Here is a 24,030-nt window from a genome sequence, read left to right as displayed (position 1 = left end):
ACCGGGAAAGTCTACGTGATACCACCTTTTTATAGGCGCACATACAGCGAAGGCAATGGACCACAGGTAATGACTCAACAGTGCACATCCAGAGAATGAATTTAATCTGAGAGGGTAATTGATTCAGTTAAGTTTAATGAAGTTTCCCTCTCTTTAATAACTATTCCAAAGAGCCAGTAAAGGGGGTGACTAGGCAGTGTACATGCAGAAAAGGGCCCTGACAGCTCTGTGATAATCACTTGCAAAGAAGCCAGTGCATGCTGGAAAGGAATTTTCAGCTCTATTAGAATGTTTAATGTTCATTCTATTTACAGTTTTAATTACTGACTGAGCCTGTTCCTATGCATTTTCCACTGTCCTCGGCTTCTGGGAAAAGCCTGCCAATCATGGACGAGATAAAAACAACCGCGATAACAGCAGTACAAAACCCCACACATTTTACCTAAAGGTGTCTCTGTGGGTTTTTTTTTTTTTTTCCTCTGTGTGATAGCGACTGGCATCTTTCAGGTCCCTGGGAACTAAATCTTGGAGAGCAGAATTGGAACCAAAATAGGTTTTGGAGGTAGGCTCCTTGGTTCAAACCCAGATTGCCTAGGCAGGGTCCTTTCTTAATAGAAACAGTGTTCTGTGGACCAGAGTCAGACCATCGAGGAAAGAGGCCTCTGTCTCCCCAGCCCACAGCTCACCTCGGAAGCAGCCTCGTCACTTCTGAGGTCCCCCAACCTCCTCTCCTGCCTCCAACTCAAACCTTCCTCTGCCTCTCTTCTAGAGGACGGCTCCCTCCCGGCTCCTGGGCACCCAGTGGCAAATGCATATACTTTTTGCATCTTGAAAATAAGCACATAAAAAAACTTTCTGAGCCACAAAGAGGGAACTAAGATGGGAACTCTCCTCCAGACAGGAAAGGCTGATGCTTCCAGTCCTCTTCGCCCTCCAAAGAGGCTCACGACAAAGTGAAGAGAACAAGTGTTCAAGACACAGAGAGAAAAATGCAAAGGTGTGGAAGTCACTGTCTCACGACGTATACTCTTGAGGTCACGGGAGCAAATACTAGCATTTCTTCTGGAAACATCCAGAATCATAGACCATAAGCCACTGGCCAGGATGGACAGTCCTGTGGGTGCAGACTGGCCTCCCTGCCCATACGGGCCCCTCCCTGGCCATGGCACCGAAACTGTCCATAGAGAGCACAGGCAGAGGGCCCGGGGGGCAAGGCCATGTGCCCGTGACTCACAGTACTATGTTTCCACGTGGAAAGTCTGAAGGACACTCACCCACCAGCAGTCGCTGCCCCGTCATGTTCCTGAACACGATCCAGAGGCCCAGCCAAGGCTCCTCAACTCCCGAGACACGGCAGCTGAGAAAAATGCCAGTCGGAGCAGTTTCCCAAGAGTATCTGTGGGCGAGAATCACCCACCTCTTTCAGAGACGCACCTTCTTCCTTGAAGAACTTACTAGCCGAGTCCCAAGTGCACAGGAACCGTGAGACCACTGCGCTTCTTGAAGTCAAATTGTACAACAGGACAAACAGCCCAACGTGCTTAATGCCAAAAAAGCACCTCCGTGCTTACTGAAACGTTGAGATAAGCCTGTATCACTGAACACTAGGCGTTTGTATCTGGTGTCTTCGTAAGTTAAGTAATAAGTTAACTCAGCCTAGAGACGTAACCTGCTCTGCAGATGGTTCCAAAGGGAGACGGGAAGACAAGGTCTTTCCATCAAAATGAGGGCCAGCTGTGAGTATTTACAACGTTTGTTTCAGTAACACAGGTTTGCATCTCTGCCTGGAAGAGACTGTCACCTGGAGACACAAACGAGGACAAAAGAGCCAGCCCGGAACTGGACACGGTTCTCTGAGTACAAGTCCATTTCATGCCATTTTCCAGCAAGAAGGCTCCCGGGCTGGGCTGGCCCCTGTAGGACCACCCTGTTCAATTTATGGTTCCATTTTCTCCAAACAAAAATCTGACAACACAACAGCTGTCAATCTCCTTTACAGTCTGTTAATGAGCTTTTACTTTCATAGTAACTACATAAAATACCAAGTTCAGACCCCATTTCCTGATGTGGGGACTCATTACAGCCCAGGGCGTTTCTGGATGAAACAGAACTCACCCAGGTAAGGAGGGGCAGCGCCCCCGAGAGGGAGCCGGGAGGTCAGGCAGAGCCTGGTCCCGCCCACAGCCATGGCCCAGGCCTCGGATTCTTTTTCTGACTCCAACACCATGCAATTATCTGTGCTTCATGTCCTGACACTTTCCCAGCTACAAATTTAATAAAATAATAATAATAATAATAATAATAATAATAATAATAATAATAATAATAATAATAAAACTGTCATGATCAAGTTTATGAAACAGTTCAAAAGGTTATGACACAACATTGTAAACTGACTATACTTCAATAAAATATATATGTGTGCGTATACACACACACACACACACACACACACACACACACACACACACAAAAGGTTATCAGGAGAAGGAATACGAAGGCCGGCTGCCACGACCTACCCCAAGGGCACCGAACAGCCCCTCACAAAAAACTACTGATGACCATGACTCTGCTGGTTTTCTGAAAATGCTCCATTTATTTTCCTGTTTACAACAATCACTTTGATAGTGTTTTCTTTTCCACTTCACAAATTCCCAATTTGCCAAGATTCCTTGTAATCACTTTTCCTAGTTCTTTTAAAATAACTGAAAAGTGGCGGGGTGGGGGGGTGGGCATCTAGAAAGATGCGCACATTTGTAAACCCTCTGGTTGGGGAAGAGAGGAGGGGCAGCGCTAGCATTTACGGAAGGGGCGCTGTCCTCAGGAAGGGCAGGGAGAGGGTGGAAGTCCCTGCCACCCATGTGGCTGGCGGAGGTGGATGTGCTGGTCCACCATGAAGCTTCCCCACCCCCTCAGCCAGAAAGACCCCGACCCGCGCATCACAGGAGGAACTGCCCCGGGTGAGCCCTGCAAACGCTCCAGTGCCCGGAGAAATGGGCCACTCCGGGAGCACACCAGACACCGGCAGAGTGACCTTAAGTGTAACGATTCAGACACTCAGCCATCTTTGAAAGCATTAACAAAGTGTCTCTGCTGGAGCCTGTGCTAATGTGAAGGAAAAGCTGGGCTGGTCTAACAAGATAACTCACAAGTCTAGGAATGTGAAGGAGAGGCTGGGCTGGGCTAACAAGTCTAAGTATTGGAATACTGATCTGAGTTCTGCTGGACTAACTTGTAAATCTAAGTTAATTAGTGTTGGATTGCTGTTTATGTTTTTTTGCTAGCCAACTGGATTTTCAAAGATACATATCTGGCTTTGGAATGTTGGTTTGCTGCCTCCCTGCCTCCACTTTCGTGATGATAATGTTGCTAAAGTTGTTCCATGCCTATTGGCCGAATACCCCAAGCTTGTACTTTACCCTATAAAACCTCATGTGCACGTCTTGAAGGTGCTCAGAGCTTTGGAGCAGAAGCCCCTCTGAGCCCGCCGGTATAATACATCTGAGTACTCCAACCCTCCGAGTGGTGCTTGTTTCTTGACTGGCCTGTCGTTTCCATAACACTAACATCGGGTGTTCTCCGGACCCAGAAGTCACTCACAACGGTGCCTGTGTGTCCAGCACGGAACACTGAATAATCATGTGCTCTTGAAAAAATCGCAGACCTTCCAGGTTAAGCACCCAGTACACTCTGCAACGACACACAACATTTAACAAATGGAACCAGAGCAAGAAGTATGCAAGTCTGAGTGTGAATTGCGAGGGTGCGGCACGTGCTCCAATCAATTCCCAGATGGAAGTCCGTTTGGGGCCCGCGTGTTCTCATAACTTGCATAACCAGGCGTCTAATGACACAGTGGGCAGCCCTTTTACTCCCCGCCCACAAATCTCTGCTTAGTCCCCAAGATGCTGCCAGATGACATAGCACGCGACAGCTTGGTTTAGCAGTCCCTGAGAAACACGGCCCTAAAAGCCGAAGCCTGGTCTGTGACCAGCGCGGGGTCTGGTGCGGGCAAGACGGCCCGTCTCTCCTGTGGCCTATTTCTTCCCCTCAACAATGCACTATTAACTTCATTCTCCTGGTTGGCTGGGAAGTATGATGAATGGTAAAGGATGGGGAAACGTTTTGCAAATATAAATTCTATAGAAACACAAAAGAACAGTGGTCAGTGATGGCAATTCAAAGAAACTCGAGGCGCTCTGGGGTTTAAGAGAAAGGGAAGGGAGTCACTGCACGGAGCCAGCCACGGTCACGGCGTACGTCTACTTGAGCACAGGAGACACTCCAGCTCCCAGAACCAAGCATAACCTGTTGCTTAGCATCTTTCATAGACTCATAGTCGGCTGCTGCGCGGACAGAAACGGGGTGCAAGAATGGCTGTGATGCAGGAGCCCAGAACCATGCCAGGTCTCCACCCCTCCTGGTTTGACACAAGGACGCACCCACCCCGCCGTTCAAAGAACCAAGGACATCCCCGGCACATCTTAACTTCCTCATGGCACAAGGTGCTCAGAACACTAGTTTTTGTTGAAGGGGGTAAAAATACTTTACCCATGCATTTAAAAAAAAAAAATATATTCACATACGTTCATATAAAGGGCTACCTTCGAATCAGGACTGGGTTCATGACACACCAGATAAAATGAGCCATAAAATTAACCCGTGTAAAAAGGTAAATTCCATGACATTCCATTGGATGTCCACAACGGGTTCCCAGCCTTCTACCTGCCTGCAAGCACATGCATTTATTTTATTTTAATTGAAGTATAGTCACTTTAAAACATTGCATCAATTTCTGGTGTGCAGCATCATGTTTCAGTCGTACATACACATACATATATTCCTTTTCATATTCTTTTCATTGTAGGTCACTACAAGACAGTGAATACAGTTCCCTGTGCTGTGCAGGAGAAACTGAGGAATTCAGTGTTTATCTATTTTATATGTAGTAGTCAGTGTCTGCAAATCTCAAGCTCCCAATTTATCCCCTCACCCGCTTGCCCTCCAGTAACCAGAAGTTTGTTTTCTGTGTCTGTGAGTCTGTTTCCATTTTGTAAATAAGTTCATTTGTGTCTTTTTTTTTTTTTTTTTAAGATTCCACATATGAGAAGCACACATATTTTAAATCAAAGAACCAAAAATGAGCAGAGCGGCCTCCGGTCCTGCCTCCGTCACCTGTGGCACCGAGCGGGCCCAGCGCCCAGCAGGCACAACGCCCGGGCTCACACGTGCACAGCTGGTGCCCATTTGATTTTTTTTTAATACTTCAAGCTTAATATTTATGACTTCAGTCATAAATAAGTTGGAACCTCATCAGTACCAAAAGCTGCTGGTAACTTGAGCACCAGGGAAGCTCACAAACAGAAACTTAATTACTGAAAGACAAAGTAAGAAGGAAAAAAGAGGGGCAGCCTTCTCCCACTGATTCATCCCCACAAACACCGCCCGCAAGCAGGAGGCAGGACCCCTTTCGAGCCAGTGTGAGAACACCTAACAACCTCGACCTCTCGTTAAGGGCATCAAAGCCGACTGGCAGCTCAAATGGGGCTGTCACCACCGGAACCTTTAAGGACTTGGAAGGGAAGCAGGGAAAAGCCTGTCAGAAATACCCGGTGTGTGACACCACCACCTGGAACAGTCTAAAAACACCCATGGCCGTGACACACAGAGAAGCGGGGATCTTGGTTTTGTGTTCTAGACGGTGCCGGGAACACAGTGGCACTCGGTAACTGTTCGTTAAATAACATCTTATTTGACAGACTTTCCGGGACAGATCAAAGAAGACAGCAATCATATGGTACTCATCGCTCTAAATACCATATGAAAGAAAAATACCATATGATATCACCTACATGTGGAATCTAAAAAAATGACACAAATGAACTTATTTACAAAACAGAGAGACTCACAGACATAGAAAACAAACTTATGGTTACCAGGGGGAAAAGGGGGTGAGAAAGGATGAATTGGGATTTTGGTATTTGCAGATATTAACTACCATATATAAAATAGATAAACAATAAGGTCCTACTGTACAGCACAGGAAACTATATTCACTACCTTGCAATAGACTATAATGAAAAGGAATATATGTAGGTACATGTATGACTGAAACATGATGCTGCACACCAGAAACTGGCACAACATTGTAAACCGACTATACTTTAATTTAAAAAAAAAAAACCTATTAAAAATCAGAAGACATTTTAAAAAAGACAGCAATCAAAATTTTTAACTGAAAAAATAAACACCATAAAGCTAAAACTCTGTCTCTGTCCAAGTTCCAGGTTTTTAAAAAATTATTATTATCATGTCAAACCTAACTAGAGAAACCTTAAATGTTAAAAAAAAAAAAAAACAGACTCAGTAATCTTGCCTCCCAAAAAATACCTTGTAAAAAATAAAAGGCAGCCTCTCTGCTAAGGGTCTCTCAAAATAGACTCAGACTCACGGACGACACTTTCAGTGGCAGGTTAGAGATGGCTCTCCCAGCACTTGAAAGACAGTCCTAGCCAGGTCTGGTTTTAATCATGAATTTGAGGCTTCAATCACCGGGCTCACACGGCTGACTTCCATTTAGTCCCTGGAGGTTCAGAAACTCACTCAAAACTCTGTGCTGAGGCTGTGTAACCGGGGCAAAGATGCTCTTCAGTTTTCCCTTTTTGTTTTAAAGCCAAGTGTAGCCCAGACTTGTTTTGGTTTAAGGGATGACCTGTGTGATATGTGGAGTTTGCTCCCGAACTCCCAGAAAGGATGGCAGAGATTAACGTTGTGGCCTCTGGAACGAGGAAACAGCTAAACAAGGTACTTCATGCTCGGGAGACTCTGAGCTTCGACGGGGAGGTCTGTGGCGGCCCTTTCTCTGCTACTCTGCAACTCCATCCATCCCAAACTTGTCTCGTCTTGCGTACAGATGAGAGACGCGCTGTGTTCAGTCAGGACCACCCTCCTTCCTCCCACAGGGAGGTCTGCACCATCCAGATGTGAACTTCTCTACTCCGAACTATAAACGTGGCCCATCTGCTTCTCCTCTGAACAGGTTGTAACTCGTCCCCGGTGTTCTCGGTCCGTTAATTCACATCTCTAACATGCATTTATTTTTACATTTGTCTCACAGTCTTGATTTTTCCCTTATGTACAAACTGCCTTGTAATAGTTTTTCTTCTAAAAAGAAGTCAACATTCAAATAGGCTAAAATATTCACTATTCTGGTCTAAACATTACTGATTTTGACGGAGGCAGATGGTGACTACACGCAAGAACGACACACCACACTAACTGAAACCTGCCGTTCCTCCCTTGTCCTGTGAAACGACAGCTGTCCAGAGGCTCAGCTTACGGCATTCCTTTTTCATGTCAAACTCTCCATTTAAAACCCAACGTGTGTCCCCGTGTTCCCTCTTATACAGGTTGCCATAAATAATATTGGATTTGGGTTGAATTATTTAGCACTTTTCTCTGTTTCATAAAAAAGTCTTACGTTCATCTTGAAGCTAAAGCATTTCCGCCTGTTAATTTCCTCCCAGCTCATGGAAGTTCCCTACAAACATTTTATTACCACTTCCAGGAGTCCTTGTTACTCATTCCCCTGACCCCTCCTTTTCATCTCTGTAATCTCCCAGGTGGAGGTGAGCAACACAGCAAGGACATCGAACACTTCTCTGAGCCACTGTCTCCCGAACCCAGTCCACCATCCACGCCACCTCCACTTTAATTCCAAGGGATGGTTTAAAATTCTTGAAACAACATCTTCATCATAAAAAAATACACAGGAAACTATATTCAATATCTTATAATAACCTTTAATGAAAAAGAAACTGAAAATGAATATACGTATGTATATGCATGACTGGGACATCGTGCTGTACACCAGGAACTGACACTTTGTAACTGACTGTACTTCAATTATTTAAAAAAAAAAAAGTATTATAAAGGAACCAAAAAACTAAAAATAAAAAAGTAAAAAATAAATAAAAAATAAAATAATGTTACAGCATTCTGTCTTTTAAAGGACAGTTTACAAGTGATCTTGATGAAACTCCTCGTTTTAACTGTTACACGAAAAAAAAAGGTGAAGATTAGAAAAAGATGCCTCCCAAACTATTTTAGGACCAAAAGCCTATGTTAAACTAACCAAACCAAATATCTACAGAATCGAAGTTTAAGTCGTTTTTGCTCTGAAGTATTAATTTCTTAACGGTAAGCTCAAAGAACCACATGAAAGCTACTGGTACCCGGGTCATCCGAGCTGAAAGATGTCCCAAGGCCAAGAGCCTGACTTAGCCAGCGGCTGGGAGTTCTGTGGGGTCACACCTGCCTCCCCCAGGCTGGCACAACCTCCGTGGAGAATTCCTCTGAGGACTTTCTGGTAAGCGAGCATCTAAGGCTCCCCAAAACAGCCTTACATACAATTGCTCCTGAACTACGCTTCCCAAAATAACCTGTCCCCTTGGAGCCTGGGTAATTACGGGGCGTCCTGGCTCTGTGACCGGGCAGACTCAACTGCTGCTCGGCTGTAGGCAACAGTAACAGGCACCGTGCTTGTACCAATCTCCTTCTGAGGACGAACTCAAGTTTCAAGAAAAGCACACCGATGTTTCTCCGCCCCCCAGCCCATCCCGGCAACTGGGGAAGCAGCTTGTACTTCACACACAGCAAAGTCAATACTCTTTCGCTCGAGTTCACCATTCTGTTCCTGTTTTCAGGGACCCAAATACACGGCTGCCCACACAGGGGGACCGAAGTGTTCATTTTGCACAGACCAGCGCTCTGTAACACACCATACTCTCTGCATTGGCGTTCTGGACCAGAGCACAGTTCTGGGTGAGGACCAGCCACCCATTAGGTACATCAACAGGTTTGCTTTCCATGAGGGAAAAGCTCTGGATAACAGAAGGGCCAAAAACAGGGGAGCTGGAGGGGACCGGGCTGCAATTTCCTCCAACAAGACGTTCTTCCCAGGGGGTGGGAACAGCTCAGTGGTAAAGCGAGTGCTTAGCATGTGCGAGGTCCTGGGTTCACTCCCCAGTCCCTCAAAAAAAAAGATTTTTTAAAGTTCTTCCCTAGGGCTCATGTTGAGTGGAAAGTGTTCATCAAAACAGGTAATAAAGACCCTGAGCGGTTTAGACAGTTACGCAGGATAAAATACGTAAACATATGCTTCTACGCTACAGCATTAAGCCACGCGGCAGGCAACACGGCAGAACAGTAACCCTAGTTTTCTCTATGCTGCGACTTTTTAAACTTTCTTATGCATATTTTCCGCAGCGACCACGTACAACTTAGGCGATTATTTAAAACCGTATCTTGAAAGGATAGTCGGGGCAAGTATAAACGGCTTGCGAGGCCACCCTCTCCGCACCTCCCTGGTCGTCTGTGATGATGCTGGCTAGCCTGACGTCACCCACCCTGTGTGTTTCTACCCGAAAAAGAAAGACTACTTAAATCGGGTGTCCTCCAGCGACTCCACCTCTCTGCAGGGCATCACTCGACAAAGTGCTACCACGAGATTTTTTAAGTTTCATACTGAAATCCCTACTGTAACATCACATTTAAAAGGCTCCTGGAGAAGGTACACGCTGTCTGAGTCCTAGGGCCTCAGAACGGGAACCTCTGGGAGTCCTCAGTACCCGGTCACCCAGATACCAGTTCCTGGAACAGAACCCACTGTCACCCACCGGGGACGTCTGACGGCCTTCTTCCAGCCTCCCCACCAGCTCCCCAGAGGACTCCAGCGGTTTCCACCCCACCTGTGTCTCACGGAAATAAGGGAAAATTTACACTGAAGTCTGCGTAGTCAGAGTGTTTGTAAAACGACAGAGGTAGCACACAAAGTACCCAAAGTGTGGCGATGACACGTGTTTCAGAGGGGAACCCGGCCCTCGGGAGGCCTCCAGCGGGCTCGGTGGTTCGACTCCCCCGGAGACACAGGGCTCACTCCCACCGCTGGCTTCAGGACATGGTCTTCTAGAGGATTCACGAATTAGAAGATTCAGAAATGACTAGACTCTGGTATTTAAATCTATCGAAGTTTTAGAACTCTCATTTCACCAATATTTGCACTTTTGTCAAATTCAGAAATAGGCCATTTTTTATTTCATTTTATTTTTTATGTAGCAGGGAGGTAATTAGGTTTATTTATTTATTTTGTTGGAAGTACTGGGGATTGAACCCAGGACCTTGCGCATGCTAAGCACACGCTCTGCCATGTGAGCTATACCCGGCCCCCTCTAGGCCAGTTCTTAAGAAAAGGCATTAGTGTCCGATACATAAATTAGTTGGGTGTCAACCTTCTGTTAACCTTGTCTATCTCCTCCAAACTGACTGACCACAGAGTCTGGAGTCTAAACTGGACCACGTGTGAGAGTAAAAGGGGATGCTATTTTTAGTTCCTCTGGGACAACAGCCACAGCTGGGAGTGTCCTGGGAAAACCTGGAGGGAGGATCACTTACCTCTGGAGCCACTCCACCCTCCTTCCTCATGTGCTGTCATAAACAGCAGAGAATCTGAGAGATGGGTGACACACTGGACACCTTAAACTTACACAGTGTTATGTGTCAACTAGATCTCCTTTTTTTTCAATTGAAGTATGGTTAGTTTACAATGGCTTACAATGTTGTGTTAACTTCTTTTGGGGGGAGGCAATTAGGTTTATATATTTGTTTATTTATTTGTTTATTTATTTAATGGAGGGACTGGGGATTGAACCCAGGACCTCATGCCTGCTAAGCATGTGCTCTACCCCTGAGGTATACCTTCCCCCTAAGTATATCTCAATAAAGCTGAGGGGAAAAAATAAAATGAAATGAATCTTTGTGAAGAATGAGGTGGCCTAGAACTGTTGCGTGCAGGGAGCCCCCCATCCCTTCCAGAGCTCCCCTAGAAATCCACATACCTGAGCAGGTGGAGGCCTGATCTGTGTCTAAATAAAATCTCCGGAAGCTGTCTTGGCAAGACTGCCCCTAAAAATAATCTCTCCCCAAGAACCCTTCAAGTGTCTGTTGTGCTCCTGCCTCCGGCTGCACTCCGGGGGTGGAGGCGGAAATAAAGATGCAGAAGGATCAAATTCAGCGTCTTAAGACACCGTTTCCACCTCCTGTCTCAAATTCAAGCTCGCCACTCCAAGCAGTAAAAGCGGTGTCGCAGGAGCAAAAAGAGGCCTAGACGGATGAACTTGGAGGTTACAGGGTCGGTTCACGGGGTGCGCCTACAGGAGGAGGAGAGAAGCCCCTAACACACTGCGTGGATCCCATCGGTCCTGCCCCTACACGGGGCCACAACCAGGGTCCCAGACGTCCAGAGGCTCCCCCTCTGCCCCACGTGCTCTCTTAGCTCAAGTCCATCCTCTTCTCCTTTCAAGCCTGAAACTCACCATGAGGGTCCTTTCCAGAATCAGACAACAGCGTTGCTGTCTTAAAAAGGTCATCCTTAAAATATCGGTGATCTCTGGAAGGGCACATCTTGGCGCTCTTTGGCTTTTAGGAACAGACAATCATAACATTAACGGCATGAGAAATTATTAGGAGCAGGAGGGTAGGAGAGGCGCCCAAGTAGAGCGGGGAGGGGCCGGCGCAGCCCAAAGGGGTCCCCGGACAGCGTGGGGTCTGCAGGGAGGAGAGAGGCATTTCAAAACAGGGAAGGCAACTGTCAGCCTACCGGCGGTGCTGCTTCCAAATTTCTCCTTGAACGTCAACACTTTTTTTCCCTTTTAGAACTGGAGATCCCTTGGTCGTTATTTCACAATGTACCCGTTTATCAAAACACTGGACACACTTTAAATAGGTACAATTTTTTATTTGTCAATGACGCCTCAATAAAGCTGGGGAGAAAAAAATAACCAGACATCCCCTATTGGTGACACCTGGGTTTTCCTTGGCCAGCGGGACTTAGAAGGACTCATTGCATCCTACATCCTCTGGCTTTTGGGTATGTTTGACCTGCTCCATACTGAAAAGTTACAGAAATCTAAGAAAAGCAGGATTTTTCACATAGAAAGCAAAGGGAGTCCTGGGCACAGCCATTTGCCAAACCTGGGAGAGCGTGCCCGTCCCCAGGGCACCACGGTGCAGGAGGGGGACTGATCTCCGCGCTCGCCCCTTGAAGTCTCATCTTCTGCTTCCAAAAGGGGGCTGATTCAAATACTCAGGCATCTGAGCACCAGCTTCTTCTGGAACTGCGTCAGACTGCCCAGCGGCTCATCCCAGAGACGTGCCTGCAACGGCCCGTCCTACAAGCCTCCGTTCGAGAGGTTTCCTGGGCCTTTCCTCGGGCACTTCCGCGGGACACAGCACCAGCCAGAGCCTGACTGGGAGAAAACTTTGGGGTGACAGTATTTTCCACATCTCAAAATTTAGCCTTCTCATTCTTATCAGGTGTTCCCCCAGTTGCCGTTTAGAAATTCAAAATTCAGACACACTCTTTCACATGGGCAGTAGGTTTTGGACAAGTGAAAAACGAGAAAGACTCAATTCCAGGCTTTTGGTCTGGGTGGCTGGTTAAAACTCTGAGCAGAAAGCAACAAAAAGGGAAAAAGTTTAGTGGTTAAAAAGCACCACCTTTGGAGCGAAGCAGCCTGGTTCCAAAATTTAGCTCTGCCACTTGGGGACCAAAATATGCAATAGAATAATTAGCACCCTCCATATTTTATAAAACTGCAGTTGTAAGAGAGAATGTCTTTGTAATTTAGACCAAATTCTGTCTGCATTTTGCAGCCACCACTTCCCCACCCTCGACCACCCTCAGGCAAGTCACTTTACTTCCCTAATTGAAAAATGAGGATCCCAATACTCATCTCTTAAGACTGTTGTGATGATCGAATAAAATAATACCTACGGTGAAAATGGTGCCCTGAAATTCTCAAGAAATAGCTGCTGTGTCTAGAGGGAATGGCTTAGGATGCTAGGGACCATGTGCCAAATCACTCCTCCCCTCTTTTTTTTTTTAATCAGCTGGCAAAACTCCATATATTAAAATATCACTTTCACTATCTTACTGGAATACTTTTTGTTGTTATACTGAAAAAAAAAAAACAAAACTTTTGTCCCAAAATTTAACAGGAAAGGTATGCAATGAAATCATCGGCCACTTCCTATTTCATAAATTGCAACTACAGAAGAGAAATTACACTGTGCACAAAATGTAAAACACACGGCTTGCATTTTTCCAACTAACATCTCCTCCCCACATTCCAGCCTGAACTGATCCTCACCCCCGCCTCCCCTCCAAAAGGCATGTTTTAAGATACAAAAATATTACCCTCTATGGCTAATCTCCAAACTGATTACAACTCTGTACGTGTCTTCTAAAGGTCTTCATGACCGATACCCTCCAACATCCAAAAATACCAATCATATTTTTTAAAGAAACCTTAAAACAAAACACCTAAATGAGGACAATAATTCATTTCACTTCCTTAGTTTTATAAATGATAAAACAGAAAAGAGAAACCAACTTTGTGGTTAAATTCTACATTTGGTATGTTAACATGGAATGAGTATTTTTCAGTCACAAAACTGCTTGCTTCAGCAATCCTCACGAATTTTCAATAAAGTCTTCCTCAGTCAAGCCCCTCCCTGGCCACTCCAAATGCAGGATCTTAGGTCACAGACGTGAGCACCCCACCACAGTAATTTCTCACAGCCTTTCACTTCCTGTGAAAGCATAACTGATCTCCAAGATGCCAAATCCTTGGGTTTCTGTTCCAGCGACCAAACCAATTCAAATGCCAGATTCTGACAGACTGGTGGGGTTCCAATGGGATACCAAGGTGAGATTTCTCCAGGAAGAAAACTGAAGACATTTCAACAGTTCCAGGGGTTCCAAGACATCCAAAAAATTCACATCTTCACCCACGTTCAGGTAATCCCCGCCCGGACTTCAGCTGACCGCCGCGCCTCCCAGGTAGGCCTCCCGCTGTACCGCCCCACGGGCTCCGAGCAGGTAGCTCCGAAGCCTCGATCTGTGGGCTTGACCCCTCTCCCTGGTATTTCCATCAGCTCCCAAGCCCTCAGTCCAAATCTCACATATTTAGCTTCTGCAAAACGTAACCATTCCCTTATTAACCCAGACGAACAACAAAGCCACTAGAGATAAACCTAGAAATGATTTGAATTCACTTTCAGGGCTTGGCTATTGTGTGGACCTCAAATACAGTGGGACGAGGGCAGTACAGTGGTTTCACCGGGTTGAACCACAATGAGAAACTGCAATTTCTGAAGGTCAAACTGGTCAGTAGTAAAAATGTCATAGGATTCAACCCAGTACATATAAAATATCTTAAAATCCTACTAAAAAGCAATGAGATAGATTATCTATCTTTGAAGTAATTATTATCTTCACATCTTGTTTGATAATAATGAAGTAACTTAAAGACTCCTCATGACTCTAATAGGATTTCTTGATTTGCCAGGCTCAGTTTTAATTATCTGTATAAGACTCAGTCATACCTTCCATACTGAACACTGTTCGCATTTTCCCCCAATCTCATATTCACCTACTTGTCCATTTGGTCCTCACAACCACTAATACATGAGAGTTGGTTTGTTGTTTTTTTTTTTTTTTCCAGGATAGCATGCCTTTTAATGAAAAGGCTGTAACGGATGCTAACAAGAATCTATTTTCATTGTATAGTCATTTCTAGAGACGATGACTAACACATTTATCCCTCAGCAAAAACACACACACAAAACAGGACGACTCAAAGCCACGCTAACCCTGTCGTCTGGGATTTGGCTCATACCAAGGCTGCTCAGGCTGACTCTTGCCCCGAGGCACACACACTCTGCAGAACCACCTGTATCGCCTCCCTCCTTTCCAACTCCACGACTGGGAAGCCTTCCACGTCTTCCAAAAACTGTCGTCTTACTGTGTCTCACATGCAGAAACACAAGTTTAAATTTATACTTGTCTGCATCATAAGTGAATTTTGGAATTTTCTTTATTATGTGGGCAAAGGCTGTCAATCTGGACAAAAACATCAGTTCAAGTCAAATTTAGGTTACCAGAACTTTGTTTATTAAAATGATGGCACATTTGTATCATTTAAATCAATCTACATGTTGGATTTTTTTAAAATTCCCTGAATGTCTAAATTGTGAGTCTTTTTTTTTTTTTTAATTAAACAGCTCATCTTTGTAGGCTCAGTCTTAGCATAAGAACTAAGCCAGAGGCGTCCATCATTTGGGGAACTTGAGAGAACGCTTTGAGAAAACATTTTTCAAAGGCATTAGGCTACAAGTACGAGTTGCAGTTAATACATCTGTAGCTCAAGGAGTTAAAAAGCTTGCAAAAAAGAAAGTTCACTGCACTAAGGTCTTTTCAGAAATATGACTCATAAGTCCTTATTTCACAAGTGCGAGTGCAGCCTCTGCGCAGGTGTGGGGGCGGGGACAGAGAGGGGCACTGCTCACGGTCCTTGGCGGGCGGGTGGCGAGACCGAGTGACCCGCGTCCTCGAGGAGGAAGCGCTCCCAGGGCGGGAGGGCGAGGCGGGACTCGGGGGTCAGGCACAGGGGCAGCCCAGCACCTCGACTCCGTGAGAACTCGCGGCGGGAGGAGGAGCAGACACAGGCCGGCCCAGCGGGCCTCCCGCACCCCCGCCAGAGGGGCTGAGCTCCCTCCTGAAGGCGGCACAGAACCACAGAGGAACCTGAAGCGGGGTGCCGTGACCAGGCTTGCGTCTTAGAGAGAACATCCCTGCAGCATCGGGGAGAAGAGCCGGGAGAGGAGCACGAGGTGTGGAAGGGGATGGAGCAGGGCGGCCGCCCCGCCCGGGCAGGAGGGCCTCAGGGCACGTCAGTCACGGGAGGAGGGGACGGCCCCGAGGACTGCGGGGAGAGGGGGAGGCGTCAAGGTGACTTCCAGGCCCCCCACTTGGGTACCAGGGAGGAAGATTCTCCCACGCGCCGCGGCAAGGAACGTGCAGGAGGGGCCTTGGAAATGCCTCCTCTTCCTTCCGCCAGCCATGGTGAACTGGGGTGCCTCCTCTGCGCTTCTCACGGACCTTCCTGTCCCTGGGACGAAGCTAGCAGCTCCTGAAAGCCCAAGGGGGTGTCAACTCCATTCTCCAGCCCCGCCCCAGCGGACTGGATGGAAGCAAGAGCGGCCGTGCCTGCGCCCCATGTCTGTCCCGCTCTTCGGTGCCTCTAGTTTCTGATCTAGAAAACTGGGGGGCGGGGCGTTGTGCACGCACGTGCTCAGGCAGGTGGGTGCTGGTGTCAAAAGCATCCTTCAGACTTCTTTAGAAAGACCCACTTCTTGGCCTCACGATCTCCCCTCCCTTGCAATTCGTCTAGCACAGTAGTTAGCAAGCTTCCCCCACCTTCGCTTTCTGTTCTCTCCGGAGATCAGCACCACGGTTCCCAGGGCAACAGCGGTGCGGCTCTGACTGTCCTCCAACGTGCTCCTCCGCGTCAAAGCCTCTGCTCCGCGGGGGCTCCCCCACCCGCCCGGGGCTGCGCCGCCTCCGTAGGTGTCTCCCAGCTGCGGCAACCGACCGACTGCAGGGCTTCCTGACAGGTCTCTGAAGCCGCGTTAATTACACCTCCCAGCTAAGAGTTCTCCTCCTTCTCCCACGCTCTAGGAAAACCTTATCTGGGGGTCAGGTTTCTTCCTGGGGGAACGTGGCTGAAGGGGTAGGGCAGACCCCAGGACACATCACGGTGTCTAAAAGAGGATGCAAAGAGAGACTGCTCCATCTTACACTCCTGCCCCTGAGGTTCTCCCTCGCCGCCAAGGGAGTCTAGAGAACAACGTCCCTCTGGGGCAGGCGTCTTAGGGCTCATACAAGATTCCGCCTTTACGAGCCTGCCCATCCACAACTCTCTCTGGACAGCACAGGCTAGACACATGCACTGCACTGACCGACACATCGGTAAACGTCTGGCTTCCCGTCCAGACACAGCCTCCTGGTGGACGAGCAGACTCTCCACATTAGTTTGCCTGTTACTTGTCAATACCACTCTCTAGAGTTTTAAGTCCAGGATTGCTCATGGTGAGGTGGTGTCTTCTCAGCTGGATTTATACAACAGCGTGCTATGGAACAACACGGGGTCATGTAATACTTTTTACAATCCCTCCTGATCACTGTCACATTGATGCCTTCCTCACCACTGCTTCTCTAAGCCACCACTTCCAAGGTATGGTCCCTTAAGGGGCTTCTGCCTGGGTCCCGCACCTCAGGCCTGTGCCCACTCCGATTTATTCTGCCAAGAATACTCTGCTTTAAGCATGGCTCCTCCTAGCTCAAAACCCCCCAGAGCTCAGCAGTGCTTGGAGAATGAAGTCCACACCTACCCCGGCAGCCAGGGTCCCCCATCACCTGGCCCTAGTTCACCTATGCAGTTTTCTCTCCATCTGAATCTGCATCTTTAGCTTCAGGAAAGCCCACGTCTTCCGTCTACTTCCTCAGATACATGGTGAACAGCAGATACACCCAGGACTGCAGAGCTGGGTGTTGGGAGCCCCCTTGGCTGCCTCCTCCACCTACTCTCTTACCTCTCTAAGCCTGTCCCCTCAGCTCTGTCTCAGAGGGTGGAGAAGGGGGTCCCATGAAACACAGATGTGAGGGTGCTTGGACAGCGCTAAAGGGTCACATAAACACATTATTGTTACAACGTCCCACTTACCACTCCCTCCCCGCCCCCTAAAATAAACCCATAATAAGCTGTTGACTTTATTTCTCGAGCCAGGAATGCTCTGTTTCTCTTCCCCTCTCCACTCCGCTAATATTTAGTTATTACTCAAATTAAGGCCCACCCCAAGCTCCAGCCTCTTATGAAGCCCTCTCCCCATGAGTCTCGCCCACAATGGTTCCCCTTGCTCGACTACCTATAAGTTTACACAGCAAGCACCTGGCACTTAGTAGCAGACAATTCTCAGAGGGAGGGTACAGCTCAGCGGTACAGCGTTTGCCTAACATGCATGAGGTCCTGGGTTCAATCCCCAGTCCCTCCATTAGAAATTAAATGAACAAATACAAACCTAATTACCTCCCTCCCAAAACAAAACAAAAAACAATTCCTTACGTCCTAAGCGTTCAATCTGGGGGCGGGGGGCATTGGGAGGTTACTGCTGAACAGACACAGACTTTCATTTGGGGAGGGTGGAAAAGTCCAGGAGATGGACGGTGGGGACAGCTGCACCATCACGTGAATGGATTGCTGTCGCTGAACTGCACACCTAAAAACGGTTAAAATGGTACAGTTTATGTCATGTGCATTTCACCACACACACACAAAGTACATCCAAGTCACTAAGGAACAGATCATGAACATCATCTCTGACAAGTCCAAGCAGGGTGCTGATCACCACGACACCGCTGATGACACGAACAGGCGTCTGCTGCACAAGGATAACCATAATCGTAGTATCACTGCCGGTGGACAAAGCTGCTTGGACATAAACTAGTTGGACCATTTGATTCCGAAAAACCCTGGGAGGCAGGAAAGACAGGGATCACTTAGCTATACCTTCTGGCTGAAGAAACAGAAATTCGATGGGTTTAGTGACGATTACGACCAGAGAGCACCGGACAGCTGAGACTCCTCTGGGGCTTACGAATCTGAGATGTTTCACGAGCTTTTCGTTAACCGTTCACCTTGATGGAACAATTAGTGCCTTTTCGCCCCGGGAAAATGTCCTGCAAGAGCGGCCTCCCCGGGCCAGGGAGAGGAGCCTCCACCTTGTGCCTTAGTAACCAGCAGCTGCTGCTCGGGACACGGAGGGGCAGCTGGCAGGATCCGGGCTCTCCTTTAATCCGGACCCGCCCGCACAAGCCTCCTTCCACGCTGCCTGGCCCCACGCGGCCACATTTCAGCCCGGATGACAGGTCAGGCAGCAGGTGCTCAGAGGTGGACGGTGAGTCGTCCACCTGAACTGGGAGTGTGCAGAAGAACCTGGGTTTCTTCAGAACAACGACAACGAATCAGAATTCTGAAGGCAACAACAGGTAGAAACGTTTATCCACCATCCAGCCTGACACAGATTAAGGATGCAAGGACACTTCACATAGCGAAACACAGCCATTTCCTTAAAAGGTCTGTTCTAGCCTGGCAGGGCGGTGAAGGACAGTGCGGAGATAGCTCACATAGCCAGCATCGCTGCGCCGGCCGGCCAGCTCCCGATTAGGCCGCAGCTGACCTCACGGCCCAAAGCGCTCCTTGCCTCCAGGAGACACTCGCTCCCCAACACCGAAAGTCCACTAGAGAGGCCTACTTCATGTGACGGTACCTATTCTTGAACACCCCCAAAACAAGGAAGGGGAGCACTTTGAAAAGGTAAATTCAACATCTTCTAATGGCCTCCTTTTGGAAAATGCACTACATGTCCTCAAAAAATTGAAAACCAGTGACTGCCACAAGATTCCAAAATTCCACTGCCAGGTATGCAACCAAAAAACACTGAGAGCAGGATCGTGAGGAGCTGTCTGGACCCCCACGATCACAGCAGCATTATTCACAGTAACCAAAAGGGAGAGGCAACCCATGTGTGTGTCGATGGATGAATGGACAAACAAAATGTGGTGCACACATTCAGAGAAATATTATTCAGCCTTGAAAAGGAAGGACATTCTGTCACACGACACAACACAGATGAACCTGGAAGACATTATGCTCAGCTAAATGAGCCAGACACAAAAGGATGAACAGTGTATGACTCCAGTTACAGGAGGTACCTGGGGGAGTAATTCGTAGAGACAGGAAGTAGAATGGTGGTTGACAGGGGCGGGGGGGAGGGAGGAAGAGAAAGTGCTTGTTTGCTGGGCATACAGAGCCTACTTGCGCAAGATGAAAAGAGCTGTGGATCTGGGCTGCACAACAGTGTGACTGTACGTAACATGGCTGTACTGTACACTTCCAAGTGTAACGGTAGGGGAGGGGACAGCTCAGTGGTAGAGCACATGCTTGGCATGCACGAGGTCCTGGGTTCAATCCCCAGTACCTCCGTTAAAAAACAATTAATAAATCTATTTACCTCCCCCACCAAAAAATGTAATGGTTAATTTTATGTAAAAGAAAACTCTCTCAACTCACACTCACACTCACACTCACACACACACACACAGCATTAGACTTGTACCAAGTCCTTCTGTAGGGAGGAATTCCACACCAGAGAGCAAGGATTACCACAGCCCCTGAGACTCTCTGAACTGTGGATATAATTAGGCACCACATCCATTATAACACCACAGACGTCATCATGTGTTACCAGCATCTGTTGACAGACCTCATACCCAGCATATCACTGAAATGGCAAGTGTGGAGAAGGTGGCCCACAATAGAAACAATGGCATTTCATCCTCGTCCTGTTCCAGCAGCCTGCCTCATGGGACATAAATAGAGGCCACTGCTCCGGCTGTGCTGAGCTCACAGTTCAATATTATTTTACTGACCTGAGTGGGTTTGGACCAAAAGCACAAGTGTCTTCTGGTCTCTTCAGGCCTGTGTCCTAATGGAACGTTTGGCTCTGTTTTGTTTTTCCCCCAACGTCTCCAACACTCTATCTATCTATCTAAGAAAAGAATGGAATTCTCACTTTAAACTTTTTAGCACTGTACTGGGATCAGAATGTACGTCTGCTTCGTAATAATATACTTCAAGTGCTATGCAACTTTAACAATACATTCACAATATTGGAACCCCAAACTTAAAAAGTTACAATGAAATCATATCCAAAAACATTGTGAATATAACAAAATTTGTATTTGACAAAAGGCATATGTCAATGTGGCCTTTGGAAACACAGATTAACTCAATCCTGCTATGTACCATAATTTAAAAAAATCAACAGAAACCAGTGACTAGACTGTTACTTTCAAAGATGATGAGCAGACTGCCTGTCTAATTCCTTAGCTATTTTACTGTTTCTCGTAAGAAAACAAAAATCTTTGAAACAAAGACAGGATTTTTTTAAAAAAAATCCATGAAAAAGTATAGTAATTAAAATTGTGGGAAAATTTTTTTAAAAAGAAATGCTCAGTGCTAAAAATTAAAGCTTTCTTCTTTTTCTTTTTTTTCTTTTTTTTACTTTTTTTCTGATTGATGATCCTTCACTAGCCCAGATAACACATTAATGATCCTCAGGCCATGCGTTTCCCTCACAGGAAATCACTTAAACTGCAGAAGGTTTGGCATTTTATTTTCCTTTGTAGACTCAGCTTCCACATGTCACTCTGTTGTTTCCAAGACTGTAGGGATGATGGAAGTCTTAGGAAACTAGGGTGGAGGATGAAATGGACCGAAATTAGGTATTCAAAATAATTACAGTAATTTTTTTAGGAGAGAGACTAGCCAACAAAAGAAAAATCTTCATTTGAAGATATCATGGTTATTTTACAAATAACCAAAAAAAAAAAAAAAAAAAGAAAAGAAAAAAAAAGAAAAAGAAAAAAAGAAACCAAACGATTATTGATAACTGCCCAGAGTGCCCTCTCTCCCTCAGCTAACGCTGTTTCGGGGAGTATGGGATGCATGCGTTTGACTGTGGAGTCAAAACACGGATTCCCCAGGTAGCACCAGACAACGGCCCACGGCGGCAGCCCCAGAGCGTTCCCATAGCACACATATGGTCAACGGAGGTCATCCACTGAGGCGCAGGCCCTTAGAAGGGAAACCCACTCTGCCCCACCCCCAGAAAAACAGGGGGGAAAGCACAGGGCACTTGGCCTTTGCCACAACGCTGTCATCACACGGCGGGGTGAGCAGGTCTGTGCTGACATGCCTGACCCCGCCAGGCTCCGGGCCGTGAGCACTCCCCACTTGTTCCAGCCAAGGGGATCAGGAGGAAACCTTGCAATAGTGGAATGTTCCATTGGGCCCCCGGAGAGCGCCAAGCAAGATGGGCAGGGAACTTTTAGAGCTGGCTGACTCCCTCGTCCCTGGGTGCTTACCTCAATGAACCATAAATAGAGTGTGAAATAACTGCTGTTTGATGGGTGGGTGACTGTTCACACAGCATCCCTCTCCAGGGAGCCCCAAACATTCCACAAACGATTTTCAATTCCTCTTGGGGGCAGCCCTATGCGAACGGGAACGAGGCTGCTGTTCCTTCGACCTCTTTCATTTGGGGAGATACTGAGGTGGGGGTACGGAGGTAAGGAGACACAACTGTGGCCAAGGTCACAGACTCAAGGGGTAGACGGGCAGAGCCTCTTTCAGATGCTGGCCTAAAGCAGGTTCAAAGAGAAACGCACCGTTCTCCCTTCGACATTCCTGGTTGAGAAGTCTCCCGGTCCACCCGCGCGCCCACGCACACGCGCGCCCACGACGCGCCGTCTCCTGCCCGTCCCTGGACGTGTGCTCCTTTCCACCGGGGCGCGGGGCTACGAGGACCCCCGAACCCCCCGGCCTCCCCCCACCCACACCCGTCCGCACGGTCCCCCGCGCCCCGCGGGGAGGGCCCGGCGCGCGGCCCGGCTGACCTTCCTCTGCTGCTTCTCCCAGGCGGGGTCCAGGAGCAGGTCGCGGTCCCACTCCTCCTCCTGGATCATGTACTCGTCATCCTCGTACACGTAGTTGTACTGCACGCCGGGCTCGACCTGATTCATGGTGCTCGGGGCTCGGCGGACGGGCGGGCGGAGACGCGGGCGGGCGGGCGCGGGTCACCTTCGCGCGGTCCTCTCGGGGCGGCGGGCCGGGGCGCTGGGTCGCGGGCGAAGCACCAGCTCGGGCTGCGAGCCGCCGCCGCGCCGCTTAATACCCGCGCCGCCCGTCACGTGGCGCCCGGGCCGCGCCCCCGCCCGTCCCCGCCCCCGTCCCCGCCCCGCCGCTCCCCGCACGTGCCGAGCCGGGGCCCGTTAGCGCCGCGGCCCCGCGCCCCCCGCGCCGCGCCGCGCCGCGCACGGCGGCCGCCGGCACCGGCCCACGCCGCCCGCCCACCCTCCGGCTCGCGGGCGCCCGGGCGGATGAGCGGAGCCGAGGACGCGCGCGGACCAGAGGAGACACGCACGGGGCCCGGGGCCCGGGGCCCGGGGCCCTGACCCACCCCCCACCGCGCCCCCGGTACGTCCCAGTTGTCCGGCATGTTCACGTTTTCCGTAGATTTCCACGTATTCAGAGACACCACACACATACTACGACCGTAAACAAGTGAAGTTTAGCAGCCACAGAAGCCCCTCTTTCTTCGTCCTCTCCTCCCTGCCCCCGCCTGGGGAAATCAAGGCAAGGGACTTGGACCAACCCTGTTAAAAAAAAAAAAAAAGTCAGGAACCAAAGCAAAGGCAGAAGTGTCGGCTCTCACCTGCCGATCGTAAATTTAAAAGAACTGACAATGGAGGACCGCAGCCTGCTTCAGGTTACATTTCCATCTCCCCCTGATGCTTCGCATTTAACCCTTTCATCCCTTGGTGCTGGCTAGCTGTGTCCCGTCAGGCATGCCCCTGCAGGAGCCAAGATGAGGTCCCTTGAAGAGGAGGTTGAATTTTTGTCATCGCTTTAAGCACCTTCTTTTACCCAGACGCTGTGTCAGGTGCTGGGAATCCAGAGGCTAGCTGACAGGCAGGAGCGCACTTGCCTCCCGCACCTCATGTCCAAATTGCATGCCAGTTGCCCACAGATGCAACTGTGGTTCAGGGCTAACAATTTGTTGACGGGTTTCAAGCTGAAAGTATGTCTGGATTTATCATTGTTCCTTCGAATTTTTACATCACTTAGTTTTATTGTTTTGAGCTTCCTGCAGAAAGGCTTGACAAATTAGCAAATACATCACGCGAACATTTTTTAAGACATACCCACTAGAAGATGAACCTCATGAGGCCAGGGATCTTGTTCACAGCTGTAACCCCCAGCAACTAGAAATGTGCCTGCTACACAGTAGGTGCTCAAATACTTGTTGATGGGACAAAGTTCCTTAGAAAGAGTGACTGAGCTAATCGCTTGGGTTCAAAGTCAAAGTTTAAAGTTTAAATTCTGTGTTAAAATCATAATCTCCAAAGAAGTGTATGAGTAAATTTAAACTATTAGAAACTGGACCAACAATTACAAAAACTGTTAACATTAGGCTTCAAAAATTGTGAGGACCTCGGCTTCCAGATGA

The 24,030-nt window shown here is 48.1% G+C and overlaps 1 protein-coding gene across 1 annotated transcript in view; it reads right to left on the bottom strand.

Annotated features, from left to right (window-relative positions):
* ACTN2 (actinin alpha 2) overlaps positions 1-22,647 on the bottom strand; it is a 64,378-nt gene extending 41,731 nt beyond the window's left edge. The window contains exon 1 of the mRNA XM_074373267.1: positions 22,418-22,647. Coding sequence (XP_074229368.1) covers positions 22,418-22,543 — 126 coding nt within the window. The 5' untranslated portion in view covers positions 22,544-22,647. The remainder of the gene's footprint in view (positions 1-22,417) is intronic.
* Between the last annotated feature and the right edge of the window lie 1,383 nt (positions 22,648-24,030).

Source organism: Camelus bactrianus, chromosome 11 (genome assembly GCF_048773025.1).
Source record: "Camelus bactrianus isolate YW-2024 breed Bactrian camel chromosome 11, ASM4877302v1, whole genome shotgun sequence".
NCBI classification, from domain to species: domain Eukaryota; kingdom Metazoa; phylum Chordata; class Mammalia; order Artiodactyla; family Camelidae; genus Camelus; species Camelus bactrianus.
This window is presented reverse-complemented; position numbering and strand designations above follow the sequence as displayed.